The sequence below is a fragment of the Charadrius vociferus genome, unplaced genomic scaffold (assembly GCF_000708025.1).
Source record: "Charadrius vociferus isolate BGI_N301 unplaced genomic scaffold, ASM70802v2 scaffold450, whole genome shotgun sequence".
NCBI lineage: Eukaryota > Metazoa > Chordata > Aves > Charadriiformes > Charadriidae > Charadrius > Charadrius vociferus.
Window position 1 is genome coordinate 2780841 of NW_009646931.1, and position 17787 is coordinate 2798627.

The 17787-nt window shown below is 37.9% G+C and overlaps 1 protein-coding gene across 1 annotated transcript in view; it reads left to right on the top strand.

Moving 5' to 3' along the window:
- RANBP3L (RAN binding protein 3-like) overlaps positions 1-17787 on the top strand; it is a 50693-nt gene that overhangs the window by 13988 nt on the left and 18918 nt on the right. The window contains exons 7-10 of the mRNA XM_009894713.1: positions 602-732; positions 1695-1815; positions 2421-2563; positions 5405-5597. Coding sequence (XP_009893015.1) covers positions 602-732; positions 1695-1815; positions 2421-2563; positions 5405-5597 — 588 coding nt within the window. The remainder of the gene's footprint in view (positions 1-601; positions 733-1694; positions 1816-2420; positions 2564-5404; positions 5598-17787) is intronic.

Below are 17787 nucleotides of genomic sequence, written 5' to 3' on the forward strand. Positions count from 1 at the left end.
GGCCCCTGTCTGGAGCCCTCTTGCAAAATTTTGCACCCCTCTTTACTAATGGATGTATTGGATCCTCTTACTTTGTATGAACATTCCTACAAGTGAAAAAAAAAAAAAAATAAAATCCTAAGGAACACATCTATAGATTATGCAAATAGACAAAATTTTGTAATAATACTGTTCCTCTCAAATCTTGTCCTTTCATGCTCCTGTCAAATATTCACTGTATATGTGTTACAATTCTGAATAATGTGACACGTGTCTTTCATTATTTATTAATCTGCACAGCAATATGACAGACCAGTTTCATTTGGAAAATCAACTTCTAATTATTTAGGGCTTGTTTCTGCAAGTTGTCCCTTGGGGCAAGCCTCTGCAACTGCAGAGAACCATGTTCCATTCAAAATTAAACTAATAAGGTGAAACATTTTGCAGTATCCCAGCCTTTTTCTTTTTCTCTTCCATTTACTGCTTTTGCCAAAAACTTATTAATAACACTAAATAATACCAGACGCCACAGGGATTACTGAGGCTATCCTATGTGCTAGTTTTTTTGTCCTGAAAATATTCCCTGTACAGAAAGGATTTCCTTTTTTTTTTCCCCCTACAGGAACAGCTTTGTTGAGGAATGCAACACTAATTGAATCAGCAGCTGCTGGTATTTCCAAGCCAGTGGAGAAAATTCTGTTAGATAAAGTTGAAGTTATAACTGGAGAAGAAGCAGAACAAAATGTGTTGCAGGTGCGTATTTCATAAAGCCCTTGACGGTAAGCAGTTTTGTTGTTGAAGAGAATATCCAGATCTATTACAGATTGCAGCAATCTGAAAATGACTTCAGTTTATATTTTAAATTTTCACTTTTTTAAGATATGCCTCTGCTAACACATTTTTCTGTAGGCTGATACTTTATTTTGCATATTATATTTGTTTATTTTAGTTATTTTAGTTATTTAGTTAATTTAGTCCCTTTCAGTAGGTGACTGCTTCAGAACTTCATTCTACAGTTGTATTTTATAAGCATCTACACAGGATACCAGCAGTAACTAAAACTTCAAAGTTGGAAGTGATTTGAGTAAAGATTTTTTTATGACAAAACTTTCTGGGGAAAAAAGCAATGTGTTGTCAAAGTAGTTTTATAGTTCATATAAAATATCAATTATCTTTCTGGCCCAGCAGGACGCATCTTGCTATTCTTCATCTTCTAACTGTTATTTTCTCAGAAAATAGCAATGATGTATATGATTTTAAAAATCTTAACATTGACAGTTACATTATTTTATCATTTATTAAATCCTCTGTCTTGTCAGAACATGCAAGTTTTACTGTATTTGGAGGAGTAGTCTCTTAGTTATGGTACTGGGCTGCATAATGTTTCTAATGAGCGAGAGAATAAGATTGTAGAATACTTGTAACAAATTCATCTGTATTAGTGGATATCACAGATGAAGAATTAATGAAGATGAACTAATTGAAAAAGTAAACTGGGATTCACGCTGAAAGTTTTCCATGACTAGCAGAAAGTTTAGCACAGATCCAGGAGCCATTTCATTTTATGTAATAATGGTGATATATCTATGTATCTATCTTTGTCCACATGCATATAGATATATTAAAAGCCATATCAAAAGGTTTAAAAACATAAAGTTTTAGAACCAATAAAATGAACATTGGCTGGCATTTTCCATGGTGTATTTTTCTTTCAGATCAACTGCAAGCTGTTTTTATTTAATAAGCTTTCTTTAACCTGGATTGAAAGAGGCAGAGGATCACTGAGGCTTAATGACACTTCTAGAAATAAGCGTGGAATGTTGCAGTCAAGGCTGAGTAAGAATTAAATAACCAAATAACATATACACAAAACACTAAATAACTTGTACTGTTGCTGGGCAGAATAAGTTTATTTCAGAACGTTTAAAACTGAGTAGCTAGTTTCATTTAAGTCAAGTCGATGAGAATCTTTTTAACATTGCCTGATAAAGTTGTGTTACGGACTGAGGCACTGGGCATTTTTCACTTGTACATTCACGCTTGCATATGTTGTTAGGTTCTGTTTATTTCTACTGCAGCATATCTTTAGCGCAGTCACTAGCCTGACAGTTTGCTCTTTGTTGATTCTGCTTTTTCAGGGGCACCGTTTCAAGTCACTTCAGGAATGTGTTTTTTACTCTGTTGTCATTTTTTGTACTGTATTGCACAGTTTCAGCACATTATTTGCTTTGTATGCCAGATGTATTGAAAGAAACAAATATAGTTTTGTATTTAAAAAAATAATAAAAATAAGAAATCTCACCATGTCAGGTTTAGACCAAATTAAAAAGAGTAATTCATAAAAATATTAGTTGTGTATACAAGTGGTAGAGAAAAATGTTGCAGTAAAAATCAAGATGGTTCCAATGACTTGACTTACCATATAAACCTTCTTATTTTAGTTATGCGAAATCAAGGCAGCTTGAGACTGATTCTCAACACCCGACTCTGGGATCAAATGGTTATACAAAGAGCAAACAGAACAAGCCTGTGCTTCACTGCAACAGACCAAGAGAACCATTCTGTTCAAGTATTTCTAATTCAGGTAAGCAAGAGAAAAAATCCACCCAAATTCCCATTTCATGTAGGATTCTGAAGACTTGCTGAGGCTTTGGTTTTAGCAAATGGCCTTTTATGCTCTGTCAGACTGTGCTTAGCTTAGCTGTTACATGTCTTTTATTATGAAATTAGTTAGAAGTGTTATCCCTTGGTATTTAAAAAAAAAGGTGTGAAGATAGAATATGGCCTTACAACAGACATTTCCAGGTTGTTTCTTATTCCACTGATAGATTGGATATCATTCCAGGGTCATATGCAGCAATTACTCTTTCATACGGTAGGTAGCAACGTTTTAAGAATTTCTACACAGGTGGTTGCATATTCATAAGTTACGTTGGTACAAAGCAGCAGCTTTCTGCCATGGTTCTTGACACAGTGCTTGCAATAATCCATCCAGTGTAGGACCTCCATTTCTCAGTTGAGGAGAACACAGATTTTGTGATGTCACCTCAGGTAAGACAATAGTCTTGGGAATCCTGGTTTTCTTTAGCAAGGGCTGAGAAGTTGCGGATGGAAATGCGGTGGACTTATTTGCAAATAAATAGCACGTATGTCCTAGGTTGGCAAGGGAGAGCATCAACGTGAGTTTAAGGATGCCTCTGTTTTCCCCAGTAGACCTTTCTGGGAAGGGTTCAGCCTCCTGGGCAAAAAAAATAAATCACCACTTTCAGGAAGTGTCACGTATCATCCACAAGCAAAGCACCATGCACTATATATGCAAGCATTGTAAGTCTGTCACTTTCAAACAGTGATTTACTTAACTATGGCTGTACTGCACAGCTGGTCTGCATCTGAGAATTAGAAATGTCCTAGATTTCTAGATGTGCTGTAGTTTTTCTAGCATGTATAGATGTAAAGATTCCTGAAATTCTGTCGTCGCACTTGTGGAGAGTAAAAAAGACATGGATAAGGAAACTGAGATAGCTGTATGCATGTGGCAAGGGTTGCTATAGGGATGGTATCCATCCCTATAGCTGGTATCCATCCAAAATAACATGGGGACTCCTGAGTGTGGAAGGCAGATTGGTCAATGCATGAGACACCCAGCAGGCATCAACAAAGCCTTGGCACGTAAATCAGGCTGGTCTAGTAGCCAGTGTAGCCCACTCCTCCAAGGCACCAGCAGATATTTTTATCTGACATTTAAAATTGTTTTTCCTATGTCACATGAATGATTGATACATTTGGTTCACTGATATTATCCGAAGGGCTTCTCATGAGTGAGGGAGAAGAGTCATATGATGGTGAGTACAAAGGAGGCAGTCCACAAGACTCCATTAGGTTGGTCCTGTAGTACTCACCCAGGTTTGCACAAAGGGCTGACCCTGCCCTCTACCCTCATGCTTGTTTCTCCCTCCTTGCTTTTGGTGGCATTGGAATTAGCTATGAGTGAGGCAGATCAGAGAACTAATCCGCGTGGTTTTGTTCCTTTTTGCCAAACTAGTTTTTTAGTTTGATTCTGTTCACCTGTGACTGCCCTAATGGTGGTACTGGAACAACGGAGAGGTAGGAATGAAGAGTCAGAGGATGCATGGAGGTGAGTCCACCCCTCTTGGCAGAAGCTGAAGTTCACATTAGATTAAAGTGACAGAGGAACTCGGGCTTTTGAATGAATAAGTAGAAAACTACAGACAGAAATGATAGGACTGAATAGCTGCCTTTTTCATATTTATGACCCTATATTTTGTGAAGAGCTGCGTTATCTTGAGAGCTCAGATTTGTCCACTGAGAATTCCATTTGTAGTTGAGGCATCTGAACAACTCTGAATTGCTTTCTTCTTTGCCTGGCTGTAGGGAGAGAATTGTTTGCTGCTGCAAGTCTGGGTAGCACAGAAGGCAATCCTGATCTGCTGCTGTTCCCCCATTCATGTAGCTTTTCCACCTATACACACTGAAATGTGTCATTCCAATCCAAATAAGAAATATTTCTTCTGTTGCCAAGCGATACAGATAGAAATTACTCCACATGATGCACAGAAGTGATGAATTGGGCTACAGAAGACCATACACATTCAGTTACCCTCTGGTGGATGATTTGCTTCATAAGAACAAAATAAGGACCCTACTGGCACTTCTGGCAGCGCCTAAATGCAGTGCTTTTAGGAAGCACAAGCAAGTACGGCCACGTTGTATGGTCTGTTGACCTCACTGACCTCCATCGTCCTTAAGTGCTGTATTAGGCATGTGAGGGCATGGATCCCTACTGTTTCCTTTGCTATCTATTTTATATGGTGATCAGAACAGAACACAGTACTCAGGACATGGCCGCATGAAGGTTTTATGTACTGGCAAAATGCTGCCGCATCTAGTTCTCAATACCCTTCTCGATGATGCTCATCTTCTGTTCTACAGTAACAGCAGAATTCATAGTATCTTTACATTTTATAATAACAATTAATTTTTCTAGTTCGGTTTTAAAATTCTTATTTATTCTGTAAACCAAAATGCAATACATATATTAACAATTCAGTGCTTTATTACTTCTAGAATCATATTCAGGAATTGTCTGGAATATCAAGTACTTAGTACAAACTGAGCCATTCTTCAGAAGAAATAATTTTTTAGCTTGTATTTCTTGTAACTACAGAGAAAATAATCAACAGCTACATATTATAAAATTCAAATCATTTCAAAAAACTTGACAGTATTTGTATTTAAATTTATTTTCTGAAATGAATTATTAAGTGTGAATCTTAAATGGATTTTTTTTTTATTAAGAAGGACAAAATACAGCTTTTCCATTACATTTGAACATTTCTCAGTCAGATTCTCTGTGAAAAATAGAGATTTTTCTCAGTTTGGTCTGTATGCACTTTATGTTCTGCAGGCAAGCTCAAAAGACACTGGATACCTGTATGCAGCAATACATCACCGCCTCGTGGCATTGCGAAGCTTTGCTGAGCAAGAGCCAGATGCTAATCAAGTTGACACAGAGTCAGAAATAACTTTTCAGCCATTAAACTGTGATAGCGATGATGAAGATGATGGAAAAACAACTCAAGTGAGCAGCAGTGGATCTGGTAAGCAGAAATTTTCCTGGGAATGCTGTAATCCTTTCAGGGTATTTTCTTGTAAACACTGAATATTGTACTTTTTTGTTCTTTTCATGCTAACTATAAGTTCCATCTGCTATAGATAGCCCTTTTCAGGTAGAAAAAGGTAATTTCTTTTAGTATTTTGACTTACTACTCTTAAAATACAAAGTTTTGCCAGATGTAGTATCTACATGTCTTTGTAGCAGTGGAACACTCTTTTGACAAAAGGCTGAGGGTAAAGAAATTTCAATATTGCCAGGCTTTACCTAAAGCTTTCTTCAGTATATTTAAGTAGAAATGACTAGAGGTATTGAGATACTAGTTGTTACTTGAGTAAGTGAAAGTTGAGTCCATTCACATCAGTGATTTTGTAGTTACTAATGTCTTCAAGTATAATGTGTTTACTAAGACATTTATTATGCAGTGGGTAACTTCATTAAAAATACCAATTCTTAATCAGGTGTAACAACTACTTCACTAGGAAATTTGCAGGTCAAGATTAACACACCAGTTTTCCAGCTTTCTTCAACATAACAAAAATGCAGGCTCCTGAAAGTGAAGCATGCAACTAAAACAAGATATAAGGGGCAAGCTGCTGACTTAATTCTACTGAGAAAGCAAGGCAGAAACAGCTGTCGGCCTTCAAAGCTCTTCTGTCTTAGCAAAACACAAGTCACATTTCTGGGGCGAATTCACTTGCTTGTAGCAAACCGCTACAGTGGATACAGAAGCTGCCAATTATGTTCAATTTTCTAATAGGACTGCAGCAGACATGTTTGAGTTGATGCTCATAGCATTAGTTTCCCTCTTCAACTGAGTAACGTACTGTCCTTATGTTGTAAAATCTTCCTTTTAACAACTATTCAACAAAAATCAAGTCATGTAGGAGTAACAGCTGTGAGTGACTGTTTGCTTAAGGGAACAAGTCTTTTTTCCCCTTTGGGCAAATAGATTGCAGTTTACAGTGCTTGTTCCCATTACTAATTGTTGTTTAACTACATTTCAGTAGCATTCAGTGCTCTAAACAAAGCATGATGCTCTTATCCAACATTTTCTCACAAATACCTTTTTTCTGTTTAGGAAATGGGAAAACTGTTAGCTCTGAGAATTCCCTGGATTGCTCCCAGATAATCAAACATTCCCTCTGTAATTTCTAAATAGTCTCTGTTGACTTCACAGAGAGTTTCTGGTAACTTGAAAACTCTGGATGGAGCTTGATTCCTTTCCAGAACTACTGCTGATAAGAACTCTTTGTTCTTTTTTTTTTTTTTTTTTTTTTTTTTTTTGGGGGGGGGCTGGGGAAGGGAAGGGAATGTCAAAGCTGTGTAGGAGCACGGATTTACAAATTAAATATTTATTTCGATTTGCAGAGACTTGTGATACAAATATTCAGATGGCAGCCAGCAAACAGATTCTGAGATATGAGTGTAAGGTGCTGTTTTTTTCTTGACCTTTTGGTTTAAGCATCTTTCTTTTATGTCCAGTTACAGCAGTTCTAACAATCCCTTTCAAGTGCTTTTCCGATGACTTCTAGCATCTCCTGCTTATCTTAATCTCTTCTATTATTCTGAGAGCCCTGGGCGTTTAATTTTACTTAGACTTCAGTTACTGGTATCCAAGTCCCACTTCACATGCAGACATTCACATCTTACACATGCTTGTCCCTGGAACTCCCATTTCCAAAACAAGAAGAAAAATATGCCTCATGGGTTTTGAATGGGGCGAGGTCAGTTTTAAACATCAGCATAGAAATGTCCATTTGGATGCAAGAGATCAGATCCTGCATATTTAAAGAGCATTTGTGTAAAGCTTTCATTTTCATGCTTTCATTTTCATTGAAGGATGTGCATGAATAAGTTGTGTTATTTTTATTGTTGTAACTGTTTCAGAGATTACCTCTCCTTAACACTACTATAAAAGTTAAGTTCTCAGTGACTGTTTCATTACAAGAAATATAATTAGAAAGTATGTCTGCATTTTATTTCCATTCTACCTGCTTTGTCTCAAACAAAATGATAGTTCGTTCTTTTCTTCATATAGACAATTTCCTTCTTGTTAGACTGAACTAACACAGTTCCCTAGATTATGCTATATATTTCATGATATTGTTAAAGACATGAAAAAATAGATGAGAATTATCTTTAGCGCTAGAGACTGAAGAAGAAAGCAAATATGATATACGTAATAAGTGAAGTGTTATGAACATTAAAGTGATTCTGTATGTTTGCAACACATTTTTGTAATAATTTTTTACACAGAATCCTTCACTATAACATCCACAGGACGTTCATGCTGTATAAGGACAGTGTGTAAGGTAGTAGAAATATTTCTACCATTTTAAAAATTGAGTATAGACATTTATTCCAATTTTTAAAAAACTTTTAATTGAATTGCTTTACTTGCAAGTAGAGATACTGATTTCATAAAGTCCATACAGAATAAGTTGCTGTACCTGGTATTTTTATTAGATCATATTTCACCAGTTACAGCTTGGATATTTTTACCAACAAATTGCTTTGTAAGGTAAGTGGAGAGAAAGAGAACAATTCATCTTTCAACAGATTTTGAGAGTGGATGAGATCAATAACTCTCTGGGAAGTATTGACCTTCTTCCACTGACTACAAAGTGATCTGAGGAGATGAGGTTAGACTAGACAGCAAACTTCTAGGCTGACCAAACTCAAGCAAATCTCTTCTTCCATTTCTTTCATTGCTAATCCATTTCTCTGCCAAGTGTCGTAACTACATTTGCCTCCAGTTGTCTTTGCAGTATCTAGCTGGGGAAAGATCAGCAGCATTCTTTATTATGCATATGAAAAATTTTCTCACTAAATAATTTAACAAAACAATGAAAAAAGCTGATACAGCAATGTGTGAATGATCGGAACGCTCTCTTCTGAGGGAAATGCCACTGGCCTCAGACAGTTGCATGACTCTCCCCTTTTATTTTTCCTCTCCTTGGACTTGTAAACCTTAGATTCCTTGCTGTGTGGTAGACCTGCTTCACCAAAGAGAAGAGTGAATTCCCCTTAGCCAGGCATATAGGATAGCCTAGTAAGGGAGCATGGTCTACTGGTAGGCAACAAGTTGTACCTGACCCCTGTAGATAAAGAGGACCCAGCACCCTATAGGTCTGTCTGGGCGTGTTCTGCAGCGAGTAGCATCATGACAAGCTGTTGCCACTACCTCCTCCTGCTTTGCTAATTGATCTCAACCATCAATTTGGGACTTTGCTATATGTTGACACACCTGTGTCAGGTATCTGTGCAGACAAAGTCTTCTGACTCCTGTTTTTTAAGCACTTTGACTACAGGCAGTTACAAATTCAGAACATGGGAGTACTGAGTTGCGCTGCTAATACGCATAAATTGCATGTGTAGTTATTGGATAGACAGTTCTCTAATGTAGACACTGTGCAGCTCTTGCAGGGTGCCCCTCTCCTTCCACTGGTGGCACAATCAAACAAGGTACCTATTTCAGACTCAAAAAATCATCCTGCCAGAACATGTATCTGTAGACCCCCAACACTGAAGCTTGCCATTGGTAGCAGGTGATCTGAAGTTACTACTTAGACCCATAGGTGACTAAGATGTCTCTGAAAATGTTCCTCCTTGCTTCTGACACTTCTAAGAGATTTTTCTATGTGTGCTTCATAGCCATAAGGAGATTCTGTCCTTGCTGCAAAAGAATGCATTTTGTTTACATTTAGAAACAGGTGCTGTTTCCATCGTGGTCATCAGAAATAGCAGGTCTTTAAAGTGTTGCAACCCCATTAGTATTTAGACAGAACTGTTATTCCTTAGAGGCATAAGGCATTTCTTTCACAGGGGAGCATGAAATGTCAAGTCACAGTAGTAAAATAGTATGGGGGCTATAGGTAAGATGGTTCCTCTAATTTCCATCCATTTCCCTTTTCTGATTTTGCAGGATTTTTTATTTTTGTCCCTGAGGGGGAACAGAGAAGCTGGAAAAGTACATGTGAGGGACAAGGATAACAGTATCTCTAGGCAAGAAATGTTTTATGCATTAACTTAGACTGCACCTCACCAGTAACTCTTAAATCCCCTAACTTAATCCTGATAGAGAGAGCTTCTCTTTTGATTGAGGTGTTCTCTCTTTCCTGGTATGGAATTTTCTTTTAGAAACTATTAGGGTGAATTCAAAGATGCTGCAGTCTAGGACTAGGTAAGTCCCAAGAAGTCTCTCCATACATAGCTATAGGCCTCAAGAGAGAACCATAGCGTGTGAAGACATAGTGTGTCCCATATGGGTCCACCAAGGATTGCATGGATTTTGGAGACTACTGGTGTTGAGAGCTGTACAGTATCATATCACAGAATTGCAAACTTTGTTTTATTTTAGACACTTTTTCTAGTCCACTATACATGTACTTCCGATATGGGCCTCATTAGGAATCTGTCATCTGCTGGTGTTTATCAAGATTTAGAACGTTACAAGAGCTTTTTTTTATTTTTAAGTTCTTAACGGAACTACTGTTCAGCAACACCATGGAACTCCTGAAAAAATGCTATCTTTGTTTGATGTTTATTGTCAATTTAATGTAAATTCTTGCCAGTTGTTAAGGATTCCAAATCATAAATATAACATGCTCACCTACACGATAGTGATTAAAACTGAGGAAAAGTTAATTCTTAACTTCTTTGTTGGACTCCAAGTTTCCATATTCTTTGCAGCAGATACCAATAACGTCTAAAGCAGAGAATAAAAGACAAGTCTCTGATTGGCTTTAAATGCTGACATGTCAGGAAAGAGAGGGGGAGAAATCAGATCTAATATTCTGACAAACTCAAGGCCTTTCATTTCACCTGCAAGAAGTTTAAAACTTTTTTTAAGTATTTAATGATTGCCAGATGGTAGCGGCAATTTTAAAGCAGATACTGAGATAGCGATACTGTGTCTGGCGTTAGTCAGCTATATCTACGTTCTGCAGATTAATCATAGTCATAGAGATTACACACCAAAACCACCCCTGGGTACTTTGTCATGACCAATGAGTTATTTGAAGATATGTTGGATTTCTCACAGTTTACTAAGCATGTATTATGAAGTGTTAAAAAAGTGTTCCCTTTACAGAGTGAGACGATTTGCAGACACGTTGTCCTATCTAGACATCTGAATCGTTAGTGTTATGTGCTTGTCTTTGTTGACATGGGGGTCACAGGCTTCATTCACTACTCACATGTTCAAATATTTGTGAATAATCCTGTGTTATCTAGTTAGATATTTACCTAAACCAGGAACTGATCATATCCAGACTTTAACCTACTGCTTTGGTATTATGAAATGCCAGATTGTTTCAAAACATGAATATACTCAAATAAGCAAGATTTTTTAAAATTCTTTTTCAGATCATTCTAGATGGAACCGCAGGCAGTCTGTAGTCTGCTCATGACACCTACCAGAGGTTAAAACAGCATGGCTGGGAACTCATCTTCCCAAAGCGTCTAAGCTGACTCATCAGCCCCTGGAGGGAGGAAATCGGATGCATTTTGCTTTATGACTTTTAAGCAAAGATTAATTTTAGAGACAGCTTAAGTTTAATACACTGAGAAATAACTTGAGATGCACTTTTGTGGATTCCAATTGGCCCACTTTGCACCAAGATAGGAATGACACAATGGCTTCCAATATTCAAGAAGTGTTCCAAAGGCTTCAGATTTTAGAATTATATTTAGATGCATTATTAAAGTAAGGAATTTTATAGGGAATGTTTATTCATCATATTGATGGATAAAAGCACATAACCATGAACTAATAATATACATGAAGAGATATTTGTTACTTTTCATCTGTTATTTAAAACATACATTTGGAAAGCTTTAAATTGGGCTTCACTGAAAACATTTATTTAAAATTGTGTGGTAATGTTCAGCAATCTGTAAGTACGTACAAGTAGTATTGGGAGCGGCAGTTAAGTGTGACCAAGGCCTATAGAAACCAGCCTTGATAAATTTTTTTTCTGCTTGTTTTGAAAATATCTGGAGTTGTATACTGTTTGTAGAATTTTGTTAAAGGGCAAAGAATCACTATCAGCCTTTACAGCTGTAAACACCAAGAGAACTCATCATGAAGATCTGCAAGCCAATTCTAGAGAGCATATGAGCTTTAAGATCTAAAAGTGTGTCTGCTTGCACTCATGAACACCTTTTCAGTTGCACAAAACAAGCACTTGTACTGTTAATTGCCCATTTGATATACACAGATAAATGCACGCACAGTGTAACTGGCTATCTGCATAAAAATTTATCTTAAAACTGAGAGATTAACTGAGCTTACTTCAGCCTTTGCTGTAGCTATCCCTAAACAGCATAATTTCTTGAAATAGATGTTACACATGTATATTGTATAGATGTATGTTACACAACATAATATATGCAAAAATTCCAACAGTGCCAAAGACCCAGTCACTCTGTTAAAGTGATTTCCACAAACTTCTGCCTTCTACCTAACCATTCTCATGAGGAGTTAGAAAAATCAATTCTAATGCCACCTGTGAATGAAGACTTACCAGATCATTCATAAGCCCGTGCACAGTACAGACACCATTTATGCTCTGTGTTCTCCATTCATTCTGTCAAAAGATAAAGAAAATATGTCTGTAATCATTCTGCTGCAGCTCTCTGCTGCTTTATATATTGTTGGTTACCAAATACTGTTTCTTTGTCATCCTCAGAGCTGAAACAATGTTCTGAAATACCTGAAATCCTTTTAATGAAGGTAATTGTAATGATTTCTCAATCTTTAAAGCAGCATCACATGTGAAGAGTCAAATTACAATTTCATTTTCCTGTCTGAATGCATGTACGAAATTGGAGGGATACCAGCTTCTTCCCAAATTCTCAGTGCCCTGTCAAGGTTAGCATCTAGCATCCATGTGAATCTGAGCTAGCATCTGGGTTATGCTGAATCCTAAATAGCCTGCCAAAATTAGCACTTGTCTGGCATTGATTTAGCATCCACAGGGACTGGATTTTTGCCTTCAGGAAAGGGCGGGGGGCTTCACCACAGATCACCTGTGTCAAATACTGAAGCACGGGTATTCTCTTAGACTCTTCAATCTGCTAATAACAAAAATGTTCTTTCCATAACTAGCTGTACGTTGTGTCCTTTTCTATCAGCCTCACTCCTGACCACAACAATATTTGCATCACTGACCTTCATATTTCATTGCTGCAACTCACACTCAGGAACAAAGCTTCATGTTATAAAAACCTCAGCAGTTGTAACACACAGCAGCCCTACGTATTTAGCAACAGTTCATGGTGATAACTTTGCCCTGGAGTTCAACGGGCTATGCACTGAATGCAGAGTTTGATTTCAAAGTCTGTCCTGATAATCAAAGCCTTCCATGAAACAGGATTTAAGCACCCGAGTGTCACGATATCCCTCTAAATTCTACTGCAGCTGTAAAATCCTTGGCAAATGAAGGAGTGTTCTAAAGCGGGCACAACAGAAGTTTTGCAGACACAGGACTTAAACTTTTTTGCTCCCACAGCATGAGGAACAAGGCTTATGATCTTTCACAAATAAACAAACTCTTTTGATCTGCCTCTTCCTAAGATTGTTACATATATACAAAAGTATAAACACAAACACACACGCTTATGCATGCACACACACTCTTAAACATGAAGCTACGTCTCCTGAAAGCTGAGGAGGAAAAGAGATGTTTAATATTTTGAAGAGTTTGGGTACTGTGGTAATAGAGAACATATAAATACATGTATGTGCAGACATATTTATGGTATGAAATTTTACTCTTGAGATCCTAATTATTTATTCTATTTAGTTTCATTGCACTAAAATGCATTGTTTCTCAAGACTGAAGGCATGCTAATATGTAATATATTAAGTTGGTTTTAAAAATGTAAAGTTTGTCATTTTATGACAGTTGGAGTTGGAGCAACAATTTCTTTGCTTGAACAATAAACAATTTTCTTACTGCTTTAATTTCTGTCTAATCTAGTTGCTTTTATATTGTGTCACAGTTAGAGCTTCCTGTAGACAGTTCCTTTCCATGCGGCAGAATTTCAAGCCTGTTTTCCTAAGGAAACAAGATGTAAACTGTTGTGTACTCCATCTGTCAGACCCACTTAAAGCCCATTGTTCAGTTTAAGAATAATTGGATGGGAGGTAGAAAGCTCAAAGACTTCATGAAAAGCTTGAAGTTCTTCATGAAAATTCGCAGTTGTTGAGTGACAGAACTCAGAGGAAGGTATTCTTCGAGGAAAACGTTTCAGGGTAAGCATTGCTGGGAGGGAAGAGAAAGGAAAACCATGGAAGGACGGATACCTGGGACTACTGTGGCCTGAAGAGGGGTGTAGGGTTGTGACCCAAGTCCATTTGCAACTAGATATCACTAATTTTGCTGTTAATGGAGCAACCTGTTCTTCTATGTTCTATTCCAGATTAATGTTATTTATTTATTTATTTCTAATAAATCCCAGTGATTAATTTAAATACATAAGGGATGCAGAGCGGGAAGCTCATATATTGGTGCAGTAGTAATTTTCAAAAGGAGGGAAAACTAACAATTCCCAATATAAGGATACATATGCAGATATCTGCCACTAAGATTATGAGTTTCTGGCAAAATCTACTTGAATGGGATAGCCTAAATGGCTTATTTTATGTTCTGGAGTTGTTCATATCTCTTCTTAAATCTTGTCACTCAGGTTTTTATGTCATATCTTTAGTGACCTCTGAATTAGTTTAGGCAAACTATGAAGTTAAGTCTCTACTGAATGAATGAATACCAGGAAAAGCTTTAGCAAATTTGATACTGCTTTCAGTGCTACTGACAGCGTCTACAACATGGGCAGGGAGGGAAAGACCATCCTCTTTTCCCTAGGTGGGTTTTAGCGGACCTACCACTGGGGCATGCTGGCATACACTGCCTGTTCTACAGCAGTTGTCTGTCTAAAAAGTGGAGTTCAAATTCCTAGTCGTCTTTCACAAACACTAAACTTATTCCTATAAACCAATGTGTCTGCAGCTGTTTGTGCATATGCAAATTGCTTCTGAAATGTTGAAGTCAGTTGTATAAGTCCGCTTCAGGGATAGTGTAGCTTGCTTTGTATAAATAAAGACTGGGAAGAAAAGTAGAAAAGTAAATTTCTGTTAATTGAAACATGTTCTAATGAAAGTGTGGACAAGCAAGCTTACCCCTTCTCATTGGTTTTGTATGAAAAAATTTCAATAATATGCATTCAGAAGAATAACTGCATTTATTTTGCTTTTTCTGAAGCATTCTCTATTTTGGAATTTATGAAGAAAATTATATCACCCAACTATGTAATCACAGAATGGCGGGGGTTGGAAGAGACCTTCAGAGATCATCTACTCCAACCCACCTGCCAAAGCAAGTTCACCTAGAGCCGGTTGGACAGCAATGCATCCAGGCAGGTTTTGAATATCTCCAGTGAAGGAGAGTCCACAGCCTCTTTGGGCAGCCTGTGCTGGTGCTCTGCCACTCTCAAAGTAAAGAAATTTTTCCTCATGTTCAGATGGAATTTCCTGACGAGGGTACACATGTTGCAAGCAAAAGTTTTGTGAAATGTTACCGTGATGGTCTGTTTACCTCATCTGTGAATGCAACTAACACTGATAGCGTTATTGTTTTCAACACAAAGATAGCACTATCATTTGCAGGTACCAGTAGTACTTAGAGGCTTATAAACAAAGTCTAGAGAATGTAAATGATTGGAATAGTTAATTATATAACTAGTTATTAATTAAATGATCACAAGAGGGCATTACTTACAGACCTCAATAAGGAGTAGAAATGAACAGTTGTCCTAGATTGTAACTGGACTAGAAGCAATATGTACCTTCTTCTGGATGAAAAAAAGCTACATTTGGAGAGCTTCTTATGTAAAACTGATGGTACAGTCATGCATTGCCAGTTTCACAGCTAGTGTAATGACTTAGGAACAATTTAGTGTTTATATAGAAATTTTTCCAGTTACATTGTTTTGTAACACAGAATAGACTATTTTATTAACGGGTTGTGGGTTTTTTTTAAGTTCACTATATAACTTGAAGAATGTAGCGCTAGGGATGCCTGGTTTTCTATGGATTTATGTCTTGAAATTTACCTCATGTATTATGACTCCTTGGTGTCTAAGATGGGCATTACTCTGCAGCATTTTCCTTACTGCAGGCAGTATGAGGTGTCCATTTCCAGGAGGAATTGTTTAGTACTCTGTGCCCAAAACAAAGCTGGTTGTGATCAGTCAAGGGTTTAAAAAGTTATTACAGTGGGAATTCACCCCTGCTCCCTACTTGTATCCTCTTAAGAATACCAGACTAAAATGCCTGTGCCTATTAATTTAATTCTGTATGAACAAATCTGTCCCTTAATGCACTGGGTATATAGCCCTGAAGTCACTGAAGATGGGGCATGAAGACATGTCATATGTCACAAACTGTGAATATATCTCAAAATAAGTGTCATTTGACAGATACTTGTGCCTTGTTCTGTGTACCAGGAATATGTTCAAATCAAAAGGTTACGTAAAGGAGAGGTTAAGTAGTGTCCATTGAACATTTTGTAAGTAGGTGCACTTACAAAGTGAGATGCAAAGTGTAAGTAACATTCCACAAACTCTATTTTATGTGTTACGGAAAGTTTAAGCCTATTTCCACATAGACAATCAGGTGTCAGAGGATCTGTGTGCCCTTCAGCTAGTCTGTCAGAGACTTCCTTCTGGGAACCCTGGATGAATCACTTCACGCTCCGTGCCTTGGCTCTGCTTCCAGAACATTTAGATGGTTTGAATTTACATTTTAAAATACGTATTTCATATTTTATGCTTATAATGCTTGCTTTGGAGATTAATTCATAAAACCATAACATGATAATTGCATGGCCTCAAGAGTAAAATACTGTTCCACATTCAAGCTTGCTTCAGTGGTTCAATCATAGAATCATTGAAGCTGATTTGTTTTTCAAAGATCAAAACATTTCAGTATAAATAGGTAATACATGAAGCACAGAATCCTAGAGGAGCAGCTTAATGGTGAAATACGTTATAAAATAGATACCATACAGATCACAGCTGTAGATTTTCAAAATCTCTTAAATCCTTTCAGTCTCCAGGATCTTGTATTACCTACTGCTTTGTGCAATCCAAAAGTTAATAGTTACACAGAATGAGGCATTTTCTGGTTAGCAAGGGAATTAGTTATGTTTAATTACTCTCTTGGTAACCCGGTTTGTGGTATTTTCCCTCAAGGCTAAGCTAATCAGTAGATAAAAAATCTTCCTACCCGTCAGTGAAGACTGGCTGGAGCTTTTGTATCGTTAAACAAAAGCAGGGAAGGGCTGAATGGCTTTAGCTACGCTCATTTTCTCAGACTCTCGCAGCAAAGCACTGTAGAAGGGTGCTGCACTGACAGGTAAAAGCTGCTCCTTCAGTCCCTCCCCGCAGTGAGACGCCGTGACTTCCCCCAGGGAAAGAACAGGTACAAGGTGAGTAATGAGAAAAACGTGCATAAATGAGGCTGTCGGTGCAGAAGTACTGGCTGTGAGTCAACGCCAGAGAAGGCAGTTATTAATAATGATGTAAAAACCCCACAGCATTTCTAGATAGCTTGCTCACAATATTAAAAAGTAACTCAGGATCGATTAGTTCCTTTTTCTTTTTTTTTTTTCGCCTGGACTTGCTAAACACACGCTCATAGCGCTGCTGCACAGGTCTTTGCCCAAGCCCGCTACTGTGCACCATGTTGTCTTTTTCTGTGCTTCCTCAGACATTTAAGACCAGAATAGTCATGAATAAGAGATGGACTTCGCAAAACTACGTTTCTCATCAGGGTCCTCACAAGATGCAGCACGTAGTCCTTTTAAAACACAGACCCTGTTGAGTTTTTCCAACTCCCAACGTCCTTTTCCTCAGACAAGTCTAACAAGGAAGCAAAGCCAGCTCCCCTGAGAGGCACCTCACCGAGGTCCGCCTCGGGATTTCAACAGTCCGCTCAGCACCAACTCCCGTCTACACCACCTAACGCCCAGGACGCCACTGCCTTTATTTTACAAACTGTCGCCGCAGAAGGAAGCTGAGCGAGAGGCGACAGAGGGGGTCCCTTGGGGCGGGGGAGCCTGGCCGGCCCGCCTGAGGGCACACGGCTCCTCACGGCAACCGGTGCCGAC